This window comes from Puntigrus tetrazona, chromosome 20, assembly GCF_018831695.1.
Source record: "Puntigrus tetrazona isolate hp1 chromosome 20, ASM1883169v1, whole genome shotgun sequence".
In the NCBI taxonomy this organism is placed as follows: domain Eukaryota; kingdom Metazoa; phylum Chordata; class Actinopteri; order Cypriniformes; family Cyprinidae; genus Puntigrus; species Puntigrus tetrazona.
The window spans coordinates 24608314-24635115 of record NC_056718.1 but is presented as its reverse complement, the minus strand read 5'-3'; the positions used below and the strand labels follow the sequence as shown (position 1 = coordinate 24635115).

The window sequence follows — 26802 nt, the reverse complement described above, 5'->3', positions numbered from 1 at the left end:
GAGTTGTAAAGTCTGTGTTGCGAGATATAAAGTCTATAAAGATCACGCGATGGTGTTTATTTCCCAGAAATCGACTTTATAACATACCATTTCCTTGCAATTCGGACTTTGTCATTTGCATTCGCGCGTTTCAATGTGCAATTCTACAAAGAAATGAGTCGGAGATGAGAGGGGGAAAGCAAACGAAGGGCACTTTTTACCTCTGGGGATGTTGTTCGGTCAGGGTCTTCGTGTTTGCGTGAGGATCCCGTAGAGCCGGTGAAGATCAAAGCCCTCCCGATCCCATAAACCACGAGCGGGACCCGGTCCTAACCTGCAATCAGGCCGACGTCGAGCTTGCTTGTTCTCGTTTAGTAAAGCGATTGAAGCCTGCGGAGGGGAGAGGGAGCAGCTGGAAGGCGTTAAGACGACCTGGGACCCTCGCTGCAGGTGCTTTAATTACGACCCCCATCAAAGAGACTGGAAGGGTTTAGCTCGCTTTTAATGAGCTGTGGCTTTATGCACGAGGGTTTGCTTGGAGACCGTCATAGCGTGTACGGTTTGGGTCTTCGTATCGGTGTCTGATATTTAAATGCACACGTGTATGTGATCTGCAGGAGAAAGCATTTGTCGTGTAAAAGTAAATATTAAACAACATAATGTTATTGTAAGTTTTGACTGTAAAATAAGTGAAAAATGATTATTATTATTATTATTATTATTATTATTCATTATAATATTATAAAGATATATAAATTATTATTGTTGTCAGGAACATTAAGAAAAATCACTGTAAATGAACATTAAGAAATAATATAATAAAACAATAACGCCAAAATAATTTAAAGATATAATAAATAAAATATTAAATAAACAATAAATAAATAAATGACAATAACAAATAGCTCAAAATAATAAATAAAAAATCAATAATAACAAATAGCTAAAATAATAAATAAATGACAATAACACATAGCTAAAATAATAAATAAATGACAATAACAAATAGCTAAAATAATAAATAAATGACAATAACAAATAGCTAAAATAATAAATAAATGACAATAACAAATAGCTAAAATAATAAATTTAAAATAATAAATAAATGACAATAACAAATAGCTAAAATAATAAATAAATGACAATAACAAATAGCTAAAATAATAAATAAATGACAATAACACATAGCTAAAATAATAAATAAATGACAATAACAAATAGCTAAAATAATAAATAAATGACAATAACAAATTGCTAAAATAATAAATAAATGACAATAACAAATTGCTAAAATAATAAATAAATGACAATAACAAATAGCTAAAATAATAAATAAAACAATAATAAATAATAAATAAATGACAATAACACATAGCTAAAATAATAAATAAATGACAATAACAAATAGCTAAATTTTCACTGTAAAATAAATTAGAAATATTGTTTATAATAAAAATGAAACAATTTTTGTAGATTAGTCCAACTAAATATAAATATTAAACAACGTTATAAATAACACTGTTGTCATTTTTTCAGTGTAGAAGGAACATTAAGAAAAATCTAATATTAAATGACAATAACAAATAGATAAAATAATAAAAAAAATGACTAACAAATAGCTGAAATAAAAAAAATCTAAGTATTGAACAACATAATACTATTGTAAGTTTTCACTGTAAAATAAATTAGAAATATTATTATTTATAATAAACAACATTTTTGAAGATTAGTCCTACTAAATATAAATATTAAACAACATTATAAATACCACTGTTGTCATTTTTTTGCTGTAGAAGGAACATTAAGAAAAATCTAATAATTGACAATAACAACTAGCTAAAATAATAAAAAAAAGTATTGAACAACATAAGAAATAATACTATTGTAAGAAAAATCTAATAATAATTTAACAACTTTCACTGTAACATACATGAGAAATATTATTATTATTATTATTATTTATAATAAAAATAAAATTTTTTTGTAGATTAGTCCTACTAAATATAAATATTAAACAACATTATAAATAACACTGTTGTCATTTTTTCAGTGTAGAAGGAACATTAAGAAAAATCTAATATTAAATGACAATAACTAGCTAAAATAATTAAAAAATCTAAGTGTTGAACAACATAATACTTTTGCATTTTTTTAATTGTAAAATAAACGGTTTATTTTTAGTAGAATTTATTTAATTACTAAATATAAATGTTAAACAACATAAGAAAATATTTCTTATTTCTTAATATTTTGCTGCAAAAATAAATCCGTTAAAGAAATAAACATTTCTGTTACCATCGATTATGATTGCCGGTATTATGTTTTACTTCTACAAAAAGTATTATCAAAAATATAAACAACACGAGACATTTCATGTAACATGAATATCAGTTTTATTTTAAAGTGCAAACTGTCAAATTTGATGGTTTTCAACGTTGAAAAGCGTGACGCTTCGTATTTTTGTGGAAATCGTTGCATGCATTTTTAGGATTCTCCGATTAATCGAGAAGAGCAGCCTTTGATTGAAATCGAAATCATTGCAAATGCCTTTACTGTCACTTTATCAATTGCATTTAATCTTGGATGATATTCAGTAGGTATCCACATATTGCACAGTATTTTTTTAAACGGCTGAGAAAGTCAAGCAGTTAACACCAGACTTTTTTTTCTGTTTTAAGCCTCCATGCTTTTTCTCCTGCTCACCTCTTTGACCTTTTTAATGTAACATGAACATCAATTTTATTTTACAGTGCAAAAAAATGTAAAACTGCAATACTAATATTCACGGCTGTCTTAATTTGCAAAAAGGAAAAAAGTTCAAACGGAGCAGAAGAGTTCGTGTCGAGCAGCGTTTTTTTTTTTTTTCCCATCCTCGGCCGGTCCATAACTCCGCTGAGCCACATGAACCTGTTTCTGGTAGACTAACGGTCCGGCTCTTAACCCTCGATGAGGCTATTTCTGAAGAAATCTTGTCTATTTGTCTCGGCTCGTGCTCATTTCCTGCCTTCTCCTTTCATTTCCTCTCTTCCCGGTTCAGTTTTCCAGCCTCGTTGGCGTTCAAAACCTCCTTCCTCTCGACTCGCGCGCGCACACACGCACACACACACACACACACACACACACACACACACACACACACACACACACACACACACACCCACCCACCCACCCACCCTGCTCTCAAGCTAAAGCTGGCTTTTTTTTTTTTTGCTGTTGTTGCTAAAGCTCATGGGAAACGGCGGGGTCGCGAACTTCCCGTTGAGATCTCGCGGCCTAAAACAGAAGCCGGGTTTAGTGCGTTTGAGCTGCATCTGGACGCCGTACGCAAACAAAGAGCTGCTCTAAATGAGCCCGGCCCGTGTCTAGACATGCTTGATATCAAAGCCGAGGCTCGCACTCTCGACTTGAATGAAATGATTCTGGAGGTAATTCGAGGCTGATCATGTGATCCTCTTTCAGTCGAAGCGGATGAATGAATGAATGTGGTTTTAGCAGCGATGCAGAGTGAAATCTTTTCACTTGTACTGCGTTTTATTTTTTGATGTTCATTCTACTAGAAAAAACAACAATAATAAATCTATTTTATTGCTCTTCGTCTGTTTGCATCTGCAGATTTTAATCTATTTTTAAAAGCAGCTTTTTCAATGAAATTTTTTTTTTTTTTTTTTTATGGACCGATTAAAAGAGAAAGTCAAATTTTAATTTGTTAAAGCTTTTAACACTTCAGCAAAAAAGCCAATTTTCAGATTTCGGTTGTTAATTAGGTAATGCTCTGTTTCCATGTTTAAAAAGGAGATTTTTAACTCTAATTTAAACATTTTAAATGTTTATTTTTAATTTTTAATGTAATCATTTGCTCGGGAGTATAGTGAAATATATAATAAATAACAAATATTATTATTATTATTATTATTATTATTATTATTTTTATTATTATTTTATATATAAAATATATAAAAATAAAAAATATATATATTAAAAAAATGAATTGAATTTTTTTATTGCATTTTTTCAAGTCATAAAGTCATATAGAACTTTTTTACAATTAAAAACAATTTTTAATTTTTTTTTAATCGAAGCATACAGTGTAATCCAAAGCAGTGTTGAACAAATGGTTGAATTGAAGTATTATATCGCGACATTTCAATTAGCGTAGTTGACGTTTCACAGTACATTTTTACACTTTTAGCTGTATTCTATAAAATCGATAAATTTCACTTTTTGTCTATTTGGTGTGTTTTTATTTACGTCATAAGCTCTAGAGTAATGTTTTAAAGAAGTAAAAGTCAGCGTTGCACGTTTTCTTTCCTCTAGAGTTGGTTATAGAAGATTCAAGCTTACGTAAAGTTAACACAAAATGTTACGCAAAAGATTGATGTCTTTGGCAGACACTTATCCAAATGTACATTGCATTCAAATTTGTTCAAACCCATGATCTTGGCGATTGGCTTAAATTTCTTCCTTCCACCTTTTTTTTTGCAATTTTCCCAACAGGAGTCAAAACTGGAATCGCAATCAGTGCATTCGTTACGATTCGTGTATATATTAATATTTGAACGTGCAAGAATTGCTCATGAGGTTTCTTTGTAATTGTGCGTTAGATCGTCGCTATTATTACTCGTCTTCTTCGCCTGGCCGCTTTAAGTTAAATGCGAACGCCGAGCGTTGATGGGAAGCGTGTTGCGTTCTGCATTCCGTACGTTTGTAGCTTAAGCCGTCGAATTCTTGCAGCAGGAGGCCAGTAGATAATGAAGACGTTTCTTGGACGGCCGCGGTGTTGAAATCCAGCCTCCCTGTCTGGAGCCCATATATATCCACGCGTGTCAAAGCGAAGAATGCGGAGATATCGGGAGTCGACCTCTAGACCTCGATTCGGCGCTCGGCGCTTCCCAGCAGATGCTCGAGCGCGTTTATCATCACAGCTGGGCCAAATCAGATGCTTGGAAAGACTCTACGGCGTTCTGATTCGTTAGACGTTTTAGATGTGTGACGAGTATCTTTTGTAATTTAACTGCGTGAACATGCGCTAAAAATGCCTGAGATCGCCGCATTTGCTGCACAGCAGACATTTCTGATGGTTTTCGACGTTGAAAAGCGTGACGCTTCGTATTTTTGTGCATGCATTTTTAGGATTCTCCGATTAATCGAGAAGAGCAGCCTTTGATTGAAACAGAAATCATTGCAAATGCCTTTACTGTCACTTTTGATCAATTGCATTTAATCTTGGATTGTATTCAGGACGTGTCCTAATATTGCACAGTATTTTTTTTTAACAGCTGAGAAAGTCAAGCAGTTAACACTTTTTTTTTTTTTTTTTCTATTTTAAGCCTCCATGCTTTTCTCCTGGTGACCTCTGTGACCTCTGCCCTTTAACTACCGTTTCACCACACCGTTTTTTGACCCCACTTCCTCGTATTTTTATTTTTAATTAACCTTTCGATCTATAAACATCTGTTAGCTCTCGCGATAATAACGTTTCTTGGTTGTGACGTTTTAGGGTCGCTGTTATTTTGGATGCGCTATTCTAAAAAACATGAAGATTGAATTTCTAAAAATGTTTTCTTTGTCCTCTTCAAAAAAAAAAAAACTAAATTTAAAAATGAAAATACTGCATCAAATATGCTCCTAGAATTCTCAGGAGAAAATCAGAAAATGCAAAAAAATCCAAAAAAACAAAATGCAACTTCCAATCCAATTAGTGATTTCTCACGATTGTGAGTTTCTATATCTTTCCTCAGTAGTTTTCTTGAAATTCTGTCTTTGTTTCCTGAGATTCTGGAGTTTCGTTTGCTGAAAATGAAAAGGTTATTGTGACTTTATGACACACAACTTTTTTTTTTTTTAACAGAATTGTGTGAGACTCACAGTTCCAAGTCGACACTTTAGTTATATATATTTTTTTCCTCAATATTCAAATATCAATCAAATATTTTCAAGAAATAAGTCAGAATTGCGAGCTATCGTTTTTTTTGAATTCTTAGCTTATATCTCAGAATTCTGACATTTTCCCTGAGAATTGAGTTTACATCTTGAATTGATTTTCTATAAAATATTCTGATTTTTTTTTTTTTTTTTCTTGCCGTTGCACGTTTATTCATCCAATTCCAGCTTGCTTTTAACTTTTTTTGTTTTCCTAAAAATTAAGTTTACATCTTATAATTCTATTTTATATAAAACACAAGGGACTTTTTTTTATATATAACACCGCCTCAAGTATTAATCCAATTTTTACAGTAAAAAAGTATGACTTTTTCAGTTTTTTTTTTTTTTTTTTTTTTTTTTTTTTTTTTTTTCCATCTGATTATTTTGATTCTTACACGAAAAAAAGCTAATTTCAGCGACTCACAAGAAATAAACTTTTTTTTTTTTTTTTTTTTTTAATTATTAATTTTTTCCGTGGTTGTAACAGCCTTCCATAGCTTTTGCTGTGATCCAAGAGAAGAAACTTTTTTTTTTGGCTTCCCAGAAAACCTTACAGAACTATTTTATCTTACTGTGAAAAAGATCTTAATTTTCGAAAGGTGTTTGTTTGTTTTTTTGTTGTTGTTGTTTTTTCCACTATAACTAACCTTTTGTGGAATGCAGTGATTTCATGCATGTTAAAGGTTCTTCTTTTGAGCCACCAATGCCAACAAAACGCTCAATTCTAACCAGAGAACAAAAGTTGCACACGTCCGAATATGAAATAATAATCTCCGAATCGCCCCGGGGGGGAAACTCCCAAACAGTGCCGAAGAGCAGTTGCACTCCAGTGGAATAATCCATCGCGGTATCTCATAAATGTTATTCCATTTTGGACCATCTCTCATTCACGCCCCTGAATTCCACAGTCTGCGGCCCAAACATGGAGCGTTCTCTGATAGCGCACTTTATAAATCATTGCATTGCTGTCTGGCCCCCCCCCCCCTCCGACCTCGCCGCGTTTTGCACAGGAAGCGGAGGAAATCTGCTCCTCGTTATTTACTTTTGGGTTCGGTTATTTGATTATCGGCTGTCTGCATGCGCTTTTCTCTGATTGCGCGGAGAAGGACGTGCACCTCTCTGTTTTCAAAGCCTAATGGGACTCACCTTGAGCCGAATATGCAGATGCTTGAAGCCGGCGCGCTTGCAACATCTGGTTGTTGTATTAACGTGTCCGTTGAACTTTTTCAAAGGGATTTACGGCCTCCTCTAGAAGTCGCCCTGTGGTGAAAAATTCTTGCCAATGGCTTTTGTTCATCTGTGCCTCGCAGTGCCATAGCAACCGCTAATTATAGCATTCCACGGATTCCCTTTTAAGACGACGAGGAAGAAAATTACAGCCACCTCTCGGCCCTGTGACCCTGCTGCTCTCATCCTCGAAGATGTTTGGAGTGTTTAGCATCTCGCGCCATTTCTGCTTTCCCCCGTCAATGCACCTGCACGCGTGCAGGCCGCCAATGCGTCTTTATATCACACGAATGCACGAAGGCGGCTGATTGTGAACAGCTGTGCGTCGGACGCGTCGTGATGCCGTTCTGGGGAGCTGTAGCGGAGCCTCTAATATGAACGTCCGTGATGGTTTTGATTTGGAGAAGCGGCTGTGAGTTCCCCGCAGGAATGTGTGTTTGAACGGAGAGATCTAGGCCTCATACGGCGTGCGGTGAAACGTACACTTTCATGAAAAAAACACGTCTCTCTCTGCAGGTAGTTTTAATCCACTGTTCGGCACTTAAATCTAATCCTGGTTTATTGTGCTTTTATCTTTCAGCCCTCCAAGGCCTTTCCGGTTTCCCAAAAGGTACGTTAGAAACGACCCTTTTAATTAATATAATACTTTTCATCTCGTTTTGTGTAATTCTTCTGTCGCTTTAAATTGTTTTCCATTATTTGTCAATTTTGTTTAATTTTATTGGTTTTCATTAAATGTGTACTCTCTCTGTCTATATACACATACACACACACACACACACACATAAAATTAAGACTAAAAATTAAGACAATTTTTTTTTAAATGTTCATTTTTAATGGCAGTGTAAGCATTATACAATAAAAATGCAATGTTTTATTCTATAAAAATGCTTAATTTCAGTTCAAATTACATGTTTTATTTTATCTCAATACTACTATACATTATATTACAATTAATGGAAAACTATTAACTAATAAAATTAATATATATATATATATATATATATATATATATATATATATATATATATATATATATATATATATATATATATATATAATTTTATTTATTTTTTAATTAGAGAACTATATAAAATTTTTAAATTATATTTACATTTTTACTATTGTAATTTATACAATTTTTATATATATATATATATATATATATATATATATATATATATATATATATATATATATATATATATATATATATTATAAGAAAACCTTTAAATTAAAGCCTTTAACTAATAAAGATTTTTTTTTTTTTAATTGTTAGTCAATGGAAGAAAAAAATTGTGTACCCACTTGTACAATGTTGTTTTCATGATTTGTGCATGATTTGTCAAAATAAACAGCCTGGATAGTATGTACAGTGATGTATACGCATATAATGTATAAACCCTCTTCAACTGCAGTTATGCGGAGCTCATTGCTGATTGGCCGGTGGTGGTGTTGGGGGTGTGTACCGTTCTCATCGTGGTTTGTGCTCTTGTCGGGATCCTCGTGCCTGACCTGCCTGACTTCTCAAATCCACTGCAGGTGCGCACAGGGATCTTTTTTTGGGGTCTTCTTTATAGGATATTGACGCTTTCAGTCTCTCGTGCTGATTTTGCGTGAGTGAAGACTTGTCTTCATTACTCTTATTAGGGATTTGAACCGAGAGGCACCGCGATAGGTCAGCGACTCGTAACCTGGAACAACATGGTGAAAAACACCGGCTACAAGGCAACGCTGGCCAACTACCCCTTCAAATACGCAGATGAGCAGGCCAAAAGGTAACAGAGTCCACTTCTTATCTGATAACCGTATTATTATTCATCCAGAACAGCACTAGATGAGGGACGGGAGCCAAGCGAGGATTAGGAGTCAGGTCAAAATTGGTGCATCCGTGCGATTTTGGTTTTGCAACAGAGAACAAGGCCCATTTACATGTTTAAATGGAAAGCACATTAGAAACTAGGCTAATTTAGGTTGCACTTTTAGCTTTTGCATGTGCATTATAAAGGCATGCATAACAAACTTTTGAGGGCCACTTTATATGCATGTTTTTGCTCCCGATTAGCAGCGCGTGGTAATGCGATCTGTGTTGGCTGTATCATGACTCATCTGATCCGGATCATTGTGAGCTGGATTACGGATCATGACAGAAGCAGTCTGAGAGAGAATGAGCGTCTGTTAAGGCACGGCTCCGTCTCAGCATGTGTACAGGCGTCTTCCCTCTGATTAAAGAGACTTCCTGTCTGTGGAACAGGATGTGCTGTCAGCAGTAGTCCTGCCCTCTGTCAGTAATAATGATAACGGTCATTTCAATTGCAGATCTGTAATGGCAACAATGTGAGGAGGCTGAACTTGTATGCTGCAGTGCGCTCTGGAATGAATAATTAGTCAGGTTTTCTGTTTCATTAAAGCTGTCTAAGTACGACAAGAATCAGACGGCAAGTCGTGAACCACTGCATTACGGTTATGGGTGAAGAGCAATTGTACATCGAACACAGTCATAGCATAGTGCATATTTTATTTTATATGAATATAAATAAAATAATTTAGCTTTTTAATTCAGAGCTGCTAAATGCATTGATTTAATTTGTAAACACTCTCTTTATCTTGCTTATCAGTCACCAAGATGACAGGTGGTCGAAGGATCGTAGCGATCGAAAGAAAAGACAAGCCGAATGGGATTTTAGTAAAGACAGTTTCTTCTGTGATGTACCAGGTGAGTTTTGTGGTATAAAAATACATTTATATATATATATATATATATATATATATATATATATATATATATATATATATATATACACACACACACACACACACACACACACACACACACACACACACACACACACACACACACACTATACTTTGACATTTTGTGTTCTATGCTTGTTCTGTGCTTCATTTCTTCATCTGTTTGTGTTTACATTTTAACATTAAGTGCTCAATTGATTTTATGTGCATTAACAAATGTATTTCTTCTGGAGTCAATAGTATGCTGACAAATGTTAGCACAAATGTATTAAAACATAGTACTAAAGTGATGAGTGAACATTAATCAAATCTGCCACCTAGTGGCTCATGGAGAAAGGCTGCTGTCTTTTGGTTCACTCTCAGAAAAAAAGGTACAAAAGCTTTCACTGGGGAAGTGCACTTTCAGAAGGCTTCTTATTTACCCCAAAAGGGTGCATAGAAGTACCATAAAAGCATATGTTTTAGTACTTTAAGTGAACACATTAGTAATTTAAAGTATTGTATTTCTTCTCTTTGAAAAGTCATCGCCCAAGTGATAGCTTTTGTACCTTTTTACTGAGAGTGTATAACCACCAAACATTGTCTTTTCACAGGTGACAGCTATTCCCGAATCGTATTTGCATCTGCAGAGGGAAAGAACTTGTGGAATATACAGGCAATAAAATCCATGTGCAATTTTGACAATACACGGGTATGTATCATTGCATTGCATATATTGCTTATGCCATTTGCAGATGCAAAATGAGATGTCAGAAATGGGTGTTTTACTGGTGTTTTTCATGTCTGGTCCTTTAGGTTCGCTCCCATCCCCAGTACTTGGATCTGTGTCAGCGCACCACTGCTGCCTCGTGTTGTCCCAGCTGGACACTTGGGAACTACATAGCTGTCCTCACTAACAAGTCCTCCTGTCAAAAGATCACAGAGCAAGATGTTTCCCACACCCTAAAAATCCTGCGTTCCTGTGCAAAGTATTACCACAACGGCACTCTTGGTCCCGAGTGCTGGGATATGACGACTCGTAAGAAGGACCTCAAGTGCGGCAATGTGCCACGGAAGTGTACAAAATACAATGCCGTATATCAGATTTTTCACTTTTTGGTGGATAAAGACTTTCTGAATCCAAAGAACACGGACTACCTTCCACCTAACCTCAAGTACAGCATGCTCTTCTCCCCGACGGAGAAAGGAGAAACAATGATGAACATATATTTGGACAACTTTGAGAACTGGAACTCCTCGGATGGGATCACGACCATCACAGGAATAGAATTTGGCATCAAACACAACTTATTTCAGGACTACCTTCTGACAGATACCATGTATCCCGCAATAGCAATTGTGATCGTGCTGGTAGTCATGTGCATCTACACAAGATCAATGTTCATCACCCTTATGACCATGTTTGCCATCATCAGTTCGCTCATCGTCTCGTACTTCCTGTACCGTGTGGTCCTCAACTTTGATTTTTTCCCCTTTATGAACCTCACCGCGCTCATCATACTTGTAGGAATTGGCGCCGACGATGCATTTGTGCTCTGCGATGTCTGGAACTACACAAAATTTGACAAACCCAATTCTGAACTTTCTGAAACAGTTAGCGTGACGCTTCAGCATGCGGCACTTTCAATGTTTGTCACCAGCTTCACCACGGCTGCTGCCTTTTATGCCAACTATGTGAGCAACATCACTGCCATCCGATGCTTTGGCGTGTATGCTGGTACTGCTATCCTGGTTAACTACATACTGATGGTTACCTGGTTGCCAGCTGTGGTGGTCCTGCATGAGCGTTACCTGGTCAACCTCTTTACATGTTCTCGGCCACACCACCACCAGACACAGGACACTATGCCGTTCTGGACAAGCTTGTGCCAGATGGTCAACAAATGTCTTTTTAGCATCTCTGAGACCTCTCGGATATTCTTTGAGAAAGTTTTGCCTTGCATCGTGATCAAGTTACGCTACTTGTGGCTCTTGTGGTTCCTGGCAATGACGGTAGGCGGAGCCTATGTTGTTTGTGTGAATCCCAAAATGAAGCTGCCCTCTCTGGAGCTGTCTGAGTTTCAGGTTTTCCGCTCTTCTCATCCCTTTGAGCGATACGATGCGGAATACAAAAAGCTCTTCATGTTCGAACGGGTCAACCATGGGGAAGACCTCCACATGCCAATCACCATCATTTGGGGAGTTACTCCAGTTGACAATGGAGATCCGCTAAACCCCAAAAACAAGGGTAAACTGACGCTTGACACAAGCTTTAACATTGCGAGTCCTGCAAGTCAAGTATGGATTCTAAACTTCTGCCAGAAGCTTAGGAATCAGAGCTTTGTGTTCCAGTCTGAGGAGCAAGACTTCACCAGCTGCTTCATGGAGACTTTTAAGCAATGGATGGAAAACCAAGATTGTGAAGAAGCCTCCGTCTATCCCTGTTGTAGTCAATCCACGTTCCCTTACCGGCAAGATGTCTTTGAGCTGTGCATCAAACGAGCAATAATGGAACTTGACCGAAGCACCATCTACCACCTTGACAGTAAGACTCCAGGGCCAAGGTTTGACATCAATGACACAATACGAGCAATTGTGCTTGAGTTTCAGAGTACCTACCATTTCACTTTGGCGTACGAGAAGATGCATCAGTTTTACAGAGAAGTCGATGTTTGGATTCAGGAGGAGCTGAGGGATGCTCCTGATGGACTGAGCTACGGATGGTTTGTAAGCAACCTGGAGTTCTACGACTTGCAGGACAGCTTATCAGATGGGACTCTTATTGCTATGGCACTATCGGTGGTAGTGGCCTTCAGTGTTATGCTTCTGACCACCTGGAATATCATCATCAGCCTGTATGCCATCATATCCATTGCTGGTACCATATTTGTCACAGTTGGGTCTCTCGTGCTCTTGGGCTGGGAACTTAATGTGCTTGAATCAGTGACCATCTCAGTTGCTGTAGGCCTCTCTGTGGACTTTGCTGTCCATTATGGAGTGGCGTACCGCCTTGCACCAGAACCAGACAGGGAAGGGAAGGTGGTATTCTCCTTGAGCAGAATGGGCTCGGCTATAGCGATGGCAGCTCTCACAACCTTTGTAGCCGGTGCAATGATGATGCCATCCACAGTTTTGGCCTACACTCAGCTGGGCACGTTTTTGATGCTAATCATGTGCATTAGTTGGGCATTTGCTACGTTTTTCTTTCAATGCATGTGCCGGTGTTTGGGACCTCAGGGCACATGTGGACAGATTCCTTTGCCAAAGAAACTCCAGTGCTATGCCTTTTCAGAGCACACACCTGAAAACCAGTCTAATCCGAGTCAGGGTAAACTCGGTGCTTGCTACACAAGCAAGTACCAGATAGATAATGCAAGAAGTGACGGTCGACACGAACACTACGAGCTTGAGCCCTTGGCGTTGAATGTCAGGAATGAGGAAAAAGCTTCTGATGAGGAACAGGGAGGATGTACGCAGTTGCATAATGGCGTTACTTCTCATCACTCAACCTTGAAAAGTTGCACTGTCCCAGAAGAGCCCAGTACAGAGATTGAAAATGGCTTACCAGGAACAGAGCTTTCACATCTTCATCAATACACGTACAGTGCAAGGTGCACCTGTGAGAACTCCATGCATCAGTATATGAGGGAGCGACAAAGGACTCCTTACCATCCTTGCAGCAATCAGTGTCCTGCTAAACAGAACAATCACTTACCGGTGGGTCAGAACCTTCAGTCCTCACGGGATACGACGCACACTCCCACTGACTGCTTTGTAAACTGCAGCCACATCCAACATTGCTCACAGAGCCCAACATCAAGGCCAGCCCCTCACAGATGTTTCCCCGGGGGATACAGCATGCAAGCCATGCACCTTTTGCATCAGGCACTGTTGTCCGATAATACAGTGTGTGACGAGTCCCATATAAATGCGTGTGGCCCCAATTCACCTCTACCAGAGAACCAGAACTTTCCAGCTCACATTCAGTTTCCAGATGTTCAGTGCTGTGCTTTACCTGACACAGCTCGAGTCTGTACTGTTAATCATGATCCGCAGAAAACGGGGGACTTAGCATTAAATTCCCAGGCCCCTCAAAAAATACAATGGAACCACATAAAATCAAAAGTAAATGGCACTTGTGTTTTGCTGCAGGACAGTTGTGAGATTCGCGAAGCGATTCCAGTGGTACCGGAGGAAAGTGTCAAATGCAATCTCAGTAACAAAGACAATAATGAAAGGGCAGAGTCTGTATCTCCCAAAAAATTAAATTGTTTTAAAAAGACTGTAAAGTGCAATTCTGTAGAGTTTCACAAGCCAAAAACCACCGTGCCTACTATTGCCATTCGTTCAAAAGCCTCGTCTGAGAGTTTATGCTAACATTTTAATATTAGAGCATTAGATCAAGATATCAAAACGTATTGTCATCTTTTAGCACAGAAAGGCAACTGGTTGTTTCCTGACAGGAAAGAGTTTCTTGACATTATGTGCATGGGAATTGACATGACGTCAAGGAAACATTTGTCTGATTTAAGAGGACACTATTTTGACCCAGTGTCTTGTATTATTTGTGTGACATCTGTTTTAGATTATTTTTCTAAAGTTTGGCCACAGGTTCATGGGAACAGAAAAACATTAGAATTATTTTCCTGCACATTTCATATGAACTTGTATATATTTTATGTGTTGTGTATGTATCTGAATCATGCACTTTTTCCATTGATGCTGATTGGAATGTTTTGCTTATAAAAGTTTTTAATACTTCACATGCAAACCTTTAGGAGTTTCTGTGATGGTGAATTGAAAGACTCCTTGTTCTTTGTTTTAAAGTTGTCCGGTTTTTTCCAGTTTCTCAGATAAAACCACTTCCTCCTGCAGAATGCAAACATTTACATTAGCCTCAGGACTTCAGGGAAATTGAGTCAGTTTGTGACTTTTTATTCACACAAAAGAATATTGTTTTTGTCAAATATACTACATGCAGAATTAAGCGTCCTTTTAAGTGTCACTTGTCCTAGACATGTGTGGTGTGTCACTCATCTGAGAATTTAGGATCTATTCTGTTGTTTTTTTAATAGAAAGATAATCAAAACTTTTCTGTTATTTGGTAATATTGGTACCAATAAAAGCTGTTACCTGGTGTAATAATAAAATGATATATCCTAATTTAAGTATATAACAGACTTTAATAAACTTCAAAGAACTGGCACCATTTGTAAAAATGTATCCAACATTTGTCTTCTGATTTTTAGCAGTAACTATCTTCCATATGCCAAGATTTATACAAATAACTGAATGCAAAACAGCAATAATTTTATAAGTCTAATCTTATTTAAAAGACAAGTATATCCCACAGATATCTGGACACATGTGAAATGTAACACAGTGTGATTTATTTAACTTAATGTGCCAAATCCTGAAACAGTATGAAAATAAAAATAAAAAGGGTGTACTATTTACATATGTTAAACATTAAAGCAATTACAGTGTTAATGCAGGTATCTGTTTGTCTAATTAAAGATGTCTCTGTAATGTCACAGTTCCATTGTCTTTTACACCAACTGACAGAGAATTCATGCTACTGCTCATTTTGGATGATACAAAATAAACTTTTATATCTATACAGTTCAGTATGGTGTCAAGTTTAATACATTTCATTATTGTCCAAAACAGCAGGTCAAAGACATGAGAACCTCACTAAGAGCTTACACTGCCGTGTCTACATGAACATGTGCTGCTTCAGGATTGTTTTCAACCTCCTTGTCTTTTACTTTAACAGCTGTTTCCTTAACCTTGGTGTTTTTGCGTATGTTATGCAGTAGTTGGTCATAAAACCACTCCAAGTCCTGGCTGTCATCGGGCCACAGAAGGTACCTTCTGTTCTCAATGTAAGATCTCAGTTGTTCATATTTTAGTAACCTGTACTGCGGTATGTTCCCTACAACCAGCACCAACAGAATGTCTTTAAGTTCCACGAGCATCCTGCACTGAGCCAAGGTGAAGGTTTCCAAGCACCAGCCATCCTTCAGGAAACGTTCAGACACCACGCACAGGGTTTTCTGACTGTTCTGAATAGCATTTCGCATGTTGGTGAGATGGTCCTCCCCGGGAATGAAGTCTCGCTCCTCAAAGCAGCAGTGGAGAGTATTCTGCTCTGAGAACTGAGAGTCGAGCTTCTTCAATAGCGCTCTTTCTACCCACTTAATATCACTGGAACTGAAACAAAGATACACGTCGTACAAGAATCGATCAGGATCGGGCTCCTGTTGCTTACCATCCACCAGTTTATCAACAAGTTTTTTGTAAAGCTTGAAGATGTAGCCCCGTCGACGAACATAAATGACGATGCTGGTAGTGAATAATGCGATCAGTGCAGAGCAGAAAATGAAAAGCACCAGCCTCAGTGTTTCAGCTCTTTTCTCATCTTCTTCATCTTCACATTGTATTCTGGAGCTCACAACTGGAACCATGTACTGATCCTCAGGACTGGCACACGTCATATCCTCAATAGGGTGAGAAAGGATTATGTTGGTTTGATTTAGCCATGTTTGGAAATCCCTTAGTTTGCAGTCACATTGAAAATCATTGCCCAGCAGGCTGAGGTAGCTGAGGGTGCTAAAGAGGTTGGGATCCACTGAATAAATTGAGTTATATTCAAGATTAAGATATTGTAGTCTTCTAGGGAAAATACCATTAGGAAGGTACTTCAAAGAATTGGAAGACAAATCCAAAAAGACCAAAGAGGTGAGGTCTTTGAAAACGTCTTCGGGAAGCGACTGCAATCTGTTGGAACTCAGATAAAGCACTTCTAACTGGTGAAGATTGTTAAACACATTTAAACATTTTCCTTCCGACCAGATAATTTCCAAACCTGCTAGTGCGAGATCAAGGATTTTTATTTTTTGAGAAAGGACTTCATAATTGTTGTCAGGGCAATAGACAAGCTCGTTACCTCGAAAAACGATTTCCTCGATTTGAGGAAACGTCTCTAGTATCGTGTAGAGCTCTGACATGGATATTATTTTGTTAAACTCCAAGTAAAGGGTTTTGAGGTTTGTGGCGATGTTGAGTAAATTGGACGCATACACAATTTTGTTGTCGCCCAAGTAGAGCTGCTCCAGTTTTGGTAGGGTTGCAAATCTATGAGCATGAAGGATAGAATTTCCTGTTAAATTTAGGATGAGTAGATTTGGAAGTCCTTGAAATGACTGAAGTCCAAACATCCATATATGATTATATGACAAATCAAGCACCTCAAGTTTCTCTAGATTTTTAAACGTTTCTGAATCAATATTACCCAGAAAGTTTACAGACAGGTTAAGCTTCCGTAAATTTGTCATACCCAAAAATGCACTGCTTTCAATCTTGTTGATCTGACTTTGTGCTAATGAAATGTGTTCTAGATCGCCCAAATAACAGAACACTGAATATGACAGAGAAAAAATACTTGATTTGGACAGATCTAAAGATTTGATGCCACTCCCCTCAAGACCCTTGAATGTGAATTTGTCTGGATCTTTTGAATTATTACCTGACGATTTGCCCAGGCTGCAAATGTTACTGAAAATTACGCTTTGAATTTTGGCACCAGTGATTGCGTTAAAAAATAGCTTTGCATTGTTAACATTAAAGCTATTTTCAGATAAGTCCAATACCGTTACGGACATGTTCTTAAACGGGTTTCCGCACTTATCCCATCCTAACCAGTACTCATTCATGTCTTGCAGTGTCACAGAGGCCAGTTTCAAGAGCGTGAAATGTTTACCCTGGAAGCTGAGAAGTTCTTCTTCACAGATGCTCTTCACTTTGTTGTGAGAGAGATCCAGGACGTGGAATCTCCTCATATTTGAAAAGAACGATGCTGGTTGGATTCTTTGAATATTGTTTTCACGTAAAACGAGCATCTCTAGAGACACCAGAGGTTCGAGGACATTGCTGGATAAAACAGAACCATCTAAACTGCACTGAGTGAGAGTGAGATTTTTAAGGTTGGATAATCCGTTAAACGCTCCTGAATCTATTTGCAGCAGGTGGTTGTAGTCCAGTTTAAGTGATGTTAAATTAGAGAGTCTCCTGAATGTGTTGTTTCTGATCACAAGTCCTGGTGTTTGACGCATCAGTATGATGACTTGTAGACCTTCAAGATGAGTAAATGATGCTTCGTGGAGTTCAGCAATGCTGTTGTTACTCAGATCCACATTGTTTACATGCGCGGGCAGTTCTGGTACCTCTTGAAGACTTCTGTTGGTGCAGAGGACGACAGAGCCATTGATTGAACACACCGAGGTGCATTTTACAATTTGAGTGCTCATGTATAATCCAAGGAGGACCAGTGATAGTGTTTGTTTTGTTGCCATTCTGAGAGCACTGTAGAAAAAAAGACACGTAATACAATCAAATGTTAAAAGTTCATCCATAAAAGACTCAAAATATCTTTCTTTTGTACTCCACTGCAGTAGAATAAAGTCAGAAGCACAGGGGTGAGTATATAATGGCAAAACTTTCTACAGTGTTCCTTAAAAATGTGCAACTAGACATTAAAAAAAAGAGCAATTCAAGTATTAAGACTAAAACCACAACTACATAGTGCATAATAGCATAGCCTACAGCTCATGATTTATCTTGAGAATTGTTTGCTTATAGTTCAAGGTCCAGCGACATTAGGGGGGAAACAAAAGTTTTCAATGTTGAATTAATTACATTCTTACGACATTTTCCCCACAATGGTGCTATACACGTAAAGGCTTTACTGCGCATTTAATTAATGCTAATAATAGTAAGTTTAGCGTCTTACCTGTCGGTCATTATTCCATAATGTTACCGAGTTTAACAGCAGCTGGAGATATTTTACTGTCCAGTTTCAAGACTTCTACGCAGCGATAATGTGGAGTTCTTCTTCTGTTATCTCTCCCTCCTTCGTTTTATGTGCGTTTCTCAGCATTTCTGAACTAGGAAATAACTTTCTCAACCAGTGACTCGTTTTCCGGTAAGAGATTCAAGTATGAGTCCTGAACAAACGTTGTAGTTTTGTTCGCGGTATTATTTTTTTTTGCCCTCAGTGATTTTAAAGTGCAGTAGCCTACTTCATTCAGAAGCAAGCTCTACATGTATGTTTACCTAGCTGTAGTACCCTATGTAGGGCAGCCCGCTTCGTTGATATTTAATCAATTACAGGAACCATTTTAAATGTATTGCAGTCACGTTGGATATATTAGCATTACTGTTTTAATCGTCGTATTTTGGCTTTGCGAAAGTAAAAAATAGTTTAGCATGCGAACAATTTAATTCCAAGATGGAAATGGTTAAAAATCAAATCGCGCTCCTACCCACAAAAAAAGCGCGGGCACTTATAATTCAAAAATTAACGGTCGCTTTGGAGGAATTTTTTATTACTATTTTTTAAATCCCTCGATTATTGTGCTTTTTAGAGCCGTGAATCATCGATCCTGAAACATAACATTGTTTTTTCATGACGGATGGATTTCGTAGTGCCGAAAAGATAACCATATATATATATATATAAAATAGCAAGATTATTCAGCTAGAACAATATATTTTGCCATCTCTGAAAGCCATAAATGATATTTTAGATACTGCGTGTTTTTGTTTTCCACCTCTTCTTTCCCATTTTAAGTTATGATTTAGTGGCTACAGTATCCTGTAGCTACTAAATCATAGTAGATATCATTCAACACCATGGAGTAAAATGAGAGTTATGTCAAAAAACTATCAAAGCCAACAAAAGGAAAACAAGGGTTTTTGCTTGCGTAATCAAACTGACTTCTCAATATGGGGGTATTTTAAGTAACATCCTACATGTGTCTAAAAAGAAGAACCTACAGTTAATGAGGCCATCAGATTGTGTCTAATAACTAAAAATGAATAGAATACAATATGCAATTAGTCATAAATGAGAATTTCACTTTATGGTGGTTGATCTAAATATATATATACAGAGAGAGAGGGGAAAAAACTCTTGACATTGTTAAATATTACCAGCAGAACTTTCTGTCCTTTAGCTCTCAACTTCAAAATGGTTTGACCATGTTTGCACAAGGTTGAAACCGATTGCTTTCTGCATATAAATTCCAGTGTTAATATTACCTTTGCAGTGTTGTCTTTTCTTTCTTTTCCCAGTGTGCCTTATTAAAATTAAGGGATCACAACAGGAAATTATGCCAGATGGCATGGTGAGGTCAACCATGATTACTTTATGATCAGTTTCTCAATGAATACTGGAATATGGAGTTCGCAGACAAGGTAAGATTTAAATTTAATATTTACTTAATCGGGCATGTTATTGCTTATTTCAGACTGTTCAAAGTAAACAAATCAACAAATAAATGGCTCAATATTGAGGTTTCTTTGCAAATATTTTATTAACAATGTGCAAACCGTTATTACCCAAAAGCATAAGGGCCTGTTGCGTCATGGTGTTTTCACTATAGTTCCTTCCTTTTTGCCCTTTTGCCTTTGTATTTAGAAATGATGGTGAATATTGGAGTGTACGGAGTTTATTTTCCTTTGCACTTAACATTTTTAGGTTGACACAGATTAGGTTTTCAGGCATTTACTTTTATAGGTCCACAAAAAAAAATCATATTAATAAACTTACTTATAAGTTTAAATATACTTAAATTATACTTAATCAGCATCTGCATTATACATTATTTGGTAATGATAACAAGCATCTCATATAATAATAATTAAAAAAACTCACACAAAATATATAATCAACGTATATACCACAATTATACAGCCGTGTTTGCATGGACATTTGTTGCGTCATCCTTTGTTTGGTCGGTTGGTTGATTTGTTTGCTTAACCTTGGTGTCTTTTTTGATTTTATGCAGAAGTTGGTCATAAAACCACTCTAAGTCCTGGCTGTCGTCGGGCCACAGAAGATATGTTCTGTTCTCAATGTAGGATCTCACTTGCTTGTACTTCATTAACCTGTACTGCGGTATGTTCCCTACAACCAGCACCAACAGAATGTCTTGAAGTTCCACGAGCATCCTTTTTTGCGCCAGGCTGAAGGTTTCCAAGCACCAGCCATCCTTCAGGAAACGTTCAGACACCACGCACAGGGTTTTCTGACTGTTCTGAATAGCATTTCGCATGTTGGTGAGATGGTCCTCCCCGGGAATGAAGTCTCGCTCCTCAAAGCAGCAGCGGAGAGTATTCTGCTCTGAGAACTGAGAGTCGAGCTTCTTCAATAGCGCTCTTTCTACCCACTTAATATCACTGGAACTGAAACAAAGATACACGTCGTACAAGAATCGATCAGGATCGGGCTCCTGTTGCTTACCATCCACCAGTTTATCAACAAGTTTTTTGTAAAGCTTGAAGATGTAGCCCCGTCGACGAACATAAATTATAGCGCTGGCAGTGAGCGATATGATCAGTACAGAGCAGAAAATGAAAAGCACCAGCCTCAGTGTTTCAGCTCTTTTCTCATCTTCTTCATCTTCACATTGTATTCTGGAGCTCACAACCGGAACCATGTACTGATCCTCAGGGCTGGCACACGTCATATCCTCAATAGGGTGAGAAAAGATTACAATGGTTTGATTTAGCCATGTTTGGAAATCTCTTAGTTTGCAGTCACAACGGAACTGGTTTTTCATCAGGCTGAGGTAGCTGAGGGTGCTAAAGAGGTTCGGATCCACTGAGTAAATCGAGTTGTATTCAAGATTAAGTATCTGAAGACTTTTAGGGAAAATACCATTAGGAAGGTACTTCAAAGAGTTGAAAGACAAATCCAAAAAAAGCAAAGATGTAAGGTCTTTGAAAATGTCTTTGGGAAGCGACTGCAGCCCATTGGAGGCCAGAGAAAGCTGTTCTAACTGGTGAAGATTGTTAAACACATTGAAACATTTTCCTTCTGACCAGATCATTTGTATTGCTGAAAGCTCAAGATTAAGGAGCTGTAGTTTGTCTGAAGCCACTATTTGTCTCTGATCATGACACGTCACAAACATGTTACCTCGAATAAAGATTTTTTCTATTTGAGGAAATTCCCGTAGTATAGTGTACAAATCTGACAAGTTGTTTAATCTGTTGAATTCCAGGTCAAGGGCTGTGAGATTTTTAGCGATGTTGGGTAAACTAGACAAAGATGAAATTCTGTTCTCACCCAAGTAGAGTTTCTTCAGGTTTGCTAGGGTTGCAAATTCACGGACTGACTCCAGAGCATTTCCTGTCAGATTTAGGTTGAGCAAACTTGGGAGTCCCTGAAACGAATGATCTCCAAGCACCCTTATGTGGTTGTAAGACAAATCAAGCACCTCAAGTTTCTCTAGATTCTGAAATGTTTTAGAATCAATACTACCCAAGAAGTTGTTGGACAGGTTTAGCTTTTGTAGATTTGTCAAACCCCAAAATGCATTGTTTTCAATAATGTTGATCTCATTTTGTGCCAACGTAATTTGCTCTAGATCTGAAAAATGGCTAAATACCGAATTGGATAAAGCAAAAATATGTGATTGGGACAAATCGAAAATCTTAACCCCACTACGCTCAAGACCCTTAAATGTGAATTTGTCTGGATCTGGGAAATTTTTATGACTAAAAGAACTGCCCATACTGTAACTCATACTGAGAATGAGACCTTGGATTTTGGTGCCTGTGATTGCGTCAAAAAAACGCTTTGCCATAGGAACTTTAAAGCCATTTCCTGATAGGTCCAATACCGTTACGGACATGTTCTTAAACGGGTTTCCGCACTTATCCCATCCTAACCAGTACTCATTCATGTCTTGCAGTGTCACGGAGGCCAGTTTCAAGAGCGTGAAATGTTTACCCTGGAAGCTGAGAAGGTCTTCTTCACAGATGCTCTTCACTTTGTTGTGAGAGAGATCCAGGACGTGGAATCTCCCCATATTTGAAAAGAACGATGCTGGTTGGATTCTTTGAATGTTGTTATTTTGTAAGACAAGCATCTCTAGAGACACCAGAGGCTTGAGGACCTCGCTGGACAAAACCGAACCATCTAAACTGCACTGAGTGAGAGTGAGAATCTCGAGGTTGGATAGTCCATTAAAAGCCCCTGTTTCTATTTGCAGGAAGCGGTTGTAGTCTAGTTTAAGTAATACCAGTTTGGAGAGTCTTCTAAATGTGTTGTTTCTGATCACAAGTCCTGGCGTTTGTTGCTCCACTTTAAGGACTTGTAGACCTTCAAGATGAGAAAAGGATGTTTCGTTGAGTTCGGCAATGCTGTTTAAACTAAGATCCACGTAATTGACATGCGTGGGCAGCTCTGGCACATGATGAAGACCTCGATCTATGCAGAAGGCAGCATAGCCATTAACCGAACACACCGTGCACTTCACAACTTCAGTGTTGATGCACAGTCCAAAAAGGATCAGTATAAATATATATGCCATTCTGAGAGCTCTGCGGGGGGGAAAAAAACACATGCATTTTAGTATTAAATTGGTTTTGTTATTTGTTATATAACATACAAACTATATCTTATTCTTTAACTAGTTCGAAGTTTGACTTAAAAGAAAAAGGTAGGATACATACAGCGGTCTTAACGTCTACACGTTTACAAGACTAATCCACGCAGCGTTCTGGCGTGAAACAGCCTAACGACAAAGTTTCAATAAAGCAAATATCGCCTCGTACAGCGTCAGAAATACCCCGTCCGTCCTCACGCTCGAGTTCCCTGCGACGATAACGCGTTCTCCCTGTGTTCTCTCTCTCTATTCCTTTCATGTGTTTCCCAACATTTCTGAAATAGGAAACAACTTTCTGACTCAATGATTCGTTTTCCGGTAAGGAGTCCTTCAAAGGCTGCAACTCTGGAAACCCGCAACCGTGTCAGTTTACTGAACAAAGGCGGACGTTTAATAGCAATATTTTATCAATATAGCGATATTTTATGTTTCTTATTTTTCAACGCCCTTTCAGAATCTTCGTTTATTTAGCATATTCACAAACGCATAAACAGCGTGGAAATCTTATGCAATTGTGCAATGCAGGAACGATAGAGATTAATCAACTAATGCAATGACTGGAGGTCACCTTATGTCACTCTTGAAGATAAAACACCAGCGTTTTTATTTCACGTGAGCGTATTGGTAGAAAGTGACCAACCTAAGCGCACTTGAACTAGTTCCTTACCGCCCACTAGATGGGGTCATTTACCAACATTAGCTAAGACCAGCACAAACTTTTGTAGGAAGGCAATAACAACACTTTTAGAAATCATGTTCATTAAAGTTGCACTGTGCGTTTCTATTTTTTCGTATTTGGACACAGATTGTAGGAAGAGGAGGTATGCTGCTGTAAATGAAATTTGCTACACGTTATATTAAAATATAGTATTTATTATCTTCCAACAGCAACATTCAACAATAATGACATTCATGTCTTGAGACGTGTGCAAGGTGGGTTTCACTGCCCAGGCCTGTTTAGCCTGCGTTTACATACAAAATCCAATAGATTTACTCTTGCGTGCTATTTACATATCGTTTCGCTTGGCGTCCCGCCTTTAAGCGTCTCTTTTTATATATCTACTTGGGAATGTCTGTTGTGCGCAGTGTTGTTCAATGATCACCTGTTGGAAAGCGCAGATTTCACCGTGGCCTTTGTCCACCTCGTAGTGGTGCATTTTATTAAGCCGTCTCACTATGCAGTGGGCGACGCAGACCAGTAAAAGAATGCAAGCGACAATGCAAACCATTATTCCCAAAAGGCTGCCAGCTGAGATGGACACCGGCTTGTCGGTCGGGGTTTTGCTCGTTGGAATCAAAATATCAAAAGGCGTTGGGCTGCCCGAGCCCTCAACGTCTTCTGTGATGCATTTGATGCCGTCTTTAAGCTCGTATCCTTCATTGCAAGAGCATATAAATCCTCCGGGTGTATTTTCACAGGCATGGTCGCAGTAGCCACTATCGCATTCATCTATGTCAATGCAGTTTTGGCCTTCGAGTAGGTAACCTTCGGGGCAGTTGCACTGGGCGTTGTTGTTGGGGTCGCATTCAGCCGGGCAGCTCGTTTCTTCGCAGTGCATTTTACATGTGTGCGTGTCCTCCGTCGACTGGACGAAGCCCTCGAAGCACTGACAGCGGTAGCTACCTTCGGTGTTCACGCACTCGTGCTCGCACGGTCCAGACTCGCACTCGTCGTCATCGACGCAAACGCCACCTTCAACGTGAAAGCCGGGTCCGCATTCCTCGCAGGACCCGCCGGCGGCGCCCCGCGCGCACTCGCGCTCGCATCCCGCGCACGGGCCGCCGCTCTGTCCGGCGCACGAGACTTCGTTTCTGTCGAGCTCGAATCCCGGCGGACAGACGCAGACGTGCCCCCGCTCTTTCTGCGTGCACTTGTAATCGCACCCGCCGCCAAAAACCTCACAGCTCCAGGGTGCTTTGAGCCACTGGCCTTCGAAGCAAATGTGCCTCGTTCTCAGCGGGTGCAATGTCCCGTTGGTGAGCTGAGGGATCTCTTTGAGTTCTTCCTTCGCTGCAAATCCGAAACCGGTTTGATAAGAGACCGGTGCATTGGTACTAAGCGGCGGACAGTAACCGGGGTTATCGTATTCGCATAAGTAACCCTCGATTCTGTCATCGCATGGTCTTTCGGTCCATTTGGGAACTTTTTGCGACACCGAAACGCATAGCGGAGAACAAACGCCCAGGTTGCTTTTCCAGTTGACGTATTGGGTTTCGCCGTCTCCGGTGACCCATCGGTATCCCTTCAACCGATCGTTTGAGTCCGAACACCGATCGCCGGCGCGTCTCAGCCCAAGCCAAATGTCTCCAGAAGCGCCTTGTAACAAGCCGCCGAGAACGTCTGCCGCTTTGTCAGTGCGCACGGTCATCAGATGTCCTCCTTTCTCCTCGCAGACGACCCGGGCATCGTCGAAACTCGCACTGTCTGCGTGGACGACGAAGCATTTCCCATCCACACAATAGCCGTCGCCGATGTTTTCCCCGCGAACCCCCAGAACGAGCAGCGCCAGCGCCATTCCTGCGATGCGCCTCATCTCTGCGGGAGCCTTATATAACGCTCTTCACGAAGTCCTGGAGAAGTGAGTCTAGAAGTCTAGAGCACGGTCATGAGTTCGAGGTGTGCCGCGCCGCATTTATAATGACATCCATGTCTCCGAAAATTAAAGGAAGTTCGTGTTATCTGGCAGAGATCCCGAAGCGCCACTAACTGTGATCTCTCTCTCTCTCTCTCTCTCTCTCTCTCTCTCTCTCTCTCTCTCTCTCTCTCTCTCTCTCTCTCTCTCTCTCTCTCTCTCTCTCTCTCTCTCTCTCTCTCTCTCTCTCTCTCTCTCTCTCTCTCTCTCTCTCTCTCTCTCTCTCTCTCTCTCTCTCTCTCTCTCTCTCTCTCTCTCTCTCTCTCTCTCTCTCTCTCTCTCTCTCTCTCTCTCTCTCTCTCTCTCTCTCTCTCTCTCTCTCTCTCTCTCTCTCTCTCTCTCTCTCTCTCTCTCTCTCTCTCTCTCTCTCTCTCTCTCTCTCTCTCTCTCTCTCTCTCTCTCTCTCTCTCTCTCTCTCTCTCTCTCTCTCTCTCTCTCTCTCTCTCTCTCTCTCTCTCTCTCTCTCTCTCTCTCTCTCTCTCTCTCTCTCTCTCTCTCTCTCTCTCTCTCTCTCTCTCTCTCTCTCTCTCTCTCTCTCTCTCTCTCTCTCTCTCTCTCTCTCTCTCTCTCTCTCTCTCTCTCTCTCTCTCTCTCTCTCTCTCTCTCTCTCTCTCTCTCTCTCTCTCTCTCTCTCTCTCTCTCTCTCTCTCTCTCTCTCTCTCTCTCTCTCTCTCTCTCTCTCTCTCTCTCTCTCTCTCTCTCTCTCTCTCTCTCTCTCTCTCTCTCTCTCTCTCTCTCTCTCTCTCTCTCTCTCTCTCTCTCTCTCTCTCTCTCTCTCTCTCTCTCTCTCTCTCTCTCTCTCTCTCTCTCTCTCTCTCTCTCTCTCTCTCTCTCTCTCTCTCTCTCTCTCT

At 39.1% G+C, this 26802-nt stretch overlaps 4 protein-coding genes and 1 long non-coding RNA gene across 7 annotated transcripts in view; 2 read left to right on the top strand and 3 right to left on the bottom strand.

Moving 5' to 3' along the window:
- The window catches only part of disp1 (dispatched homolog 1 (Drosophila)), a 52605-nt gene extending 37947 nt beyond the window's left edge, over positions 1 to 14658 (top strand). For all 3 annotated transcript variants that reach the window (XM_043220506.1, XM_043220504.1, XM_043220505.1), the window contains exons 3-8: positions 7709 to 7738; positions 8547 to 8670; positions 8779 to 8906; positions 9747 to 9844; positions 10476 to 10573; positions 10678 to 14658. In XM_043220506.1, the coding sequence (XP_043076441.1) occupies positions 7709 to 7738; positions 8547 to 8670; positions 8779 to 8906; positions 9747 to 9844; positions 10476 to 10573; positions 10678 to 14238 (4039 nt within the window). In that variant the 3' untranslated portion in view covers positions 14239 to 14658. The remainder of the gene's footprint in view (positions 1 to 7708; positions 7739 to 8546; positions 8671 to 8778; positions 8907 to 9746; positions 9845 to 10475; positions 10574 to 10677) is intronic.
- Positions 14659 to 15231: 573 nt separating this feature from the next.
- Positions 15232 to 19553, bottom strand: LOC122325456 (toll-like receptor 5). Its single transcript, XM_043220508.1, has 2 exons — positions 18653 to 19553; positions 15232 to 18225 (listed from the first exon to the last, which is right to left on the bottom strand). Exons 1-2 carry the CDS (start codon positions 18661 to 18663, stop codon positions 15564 to 15566), a joined length of 2673 nt encoding a protein of 890 aa, XP_043076443.1. The 5' UTR covers positions 18664 to 19553; the 3' UTR covers positions 15232 to 15563.
- On the top strand, positions 18706 to 20845 carry LOC122325459. Its single transcript, XR_006247301.1, has 3 exons — positions 18706 to 18844; positions 19996 to 20118; positions 20712 to 20845. It is a non-coding gene; the product is annotated as an uncharacterized LOC122325459 (long non-coding RNA).
- On the bottom strand, positions 20219 to 24047 carry LOC122325457 (toll-like receptor 5). The gene is made up of 2 exons (XM_043220509.1): positions 23386 to 24047; positions 20219 to 23253 (listed from the first exon to the last, which is right to left on the bottom strand). The coding sequence occupies exon 2, from the start codon at positions 23241 to 23243 to the stop codon at positions 20610 to 20612; it is 2634 nt and encodes an 877-aa protein (XP_043076444.1). The 5' UTR covers positions 23244 to 23253; positions 23386 to 24047; the 3' UTR covers positions 20219 to 20609.
- A 123-nt stretch (positions 24048 to 24170) lies between these two features.
- On the bottom strand, positions 24171 to 26098 carry thbd (thrombomodulin). Its single transcript, XM_043220510.1, has one exon. The coding sequence runs from the start codon at positions 25850 to 25852 to the stop codon at positions 24356 to 24358; it is 1497 nt and encodes a 498-aa protein (XP_043076445.1). The 5' UTR covers positions 25853 to 26098; the 3' UTR covers positions 24171 to 24355.
- Between the last annotated feature and the right edge of the window lie 704 nt (positions 26099 to 26802).

Bases quoted from the DNA above. Each gene is read 5' to 3' on its own strand.
- thbd (XM_043220510.1), bottom strand. From the start codon at position 25,852: ATGAGGCGCATCGCAGGAATGGCGCTGGCGCTGCTCGTTCTGGGGGTT.
- LOC122325457 (XM_043220509.1), bottom strand. From the start codon at position 23,243: ATGGCATATATATTTATACTGATCCTTTTTGGACTGTGCATCAACACT.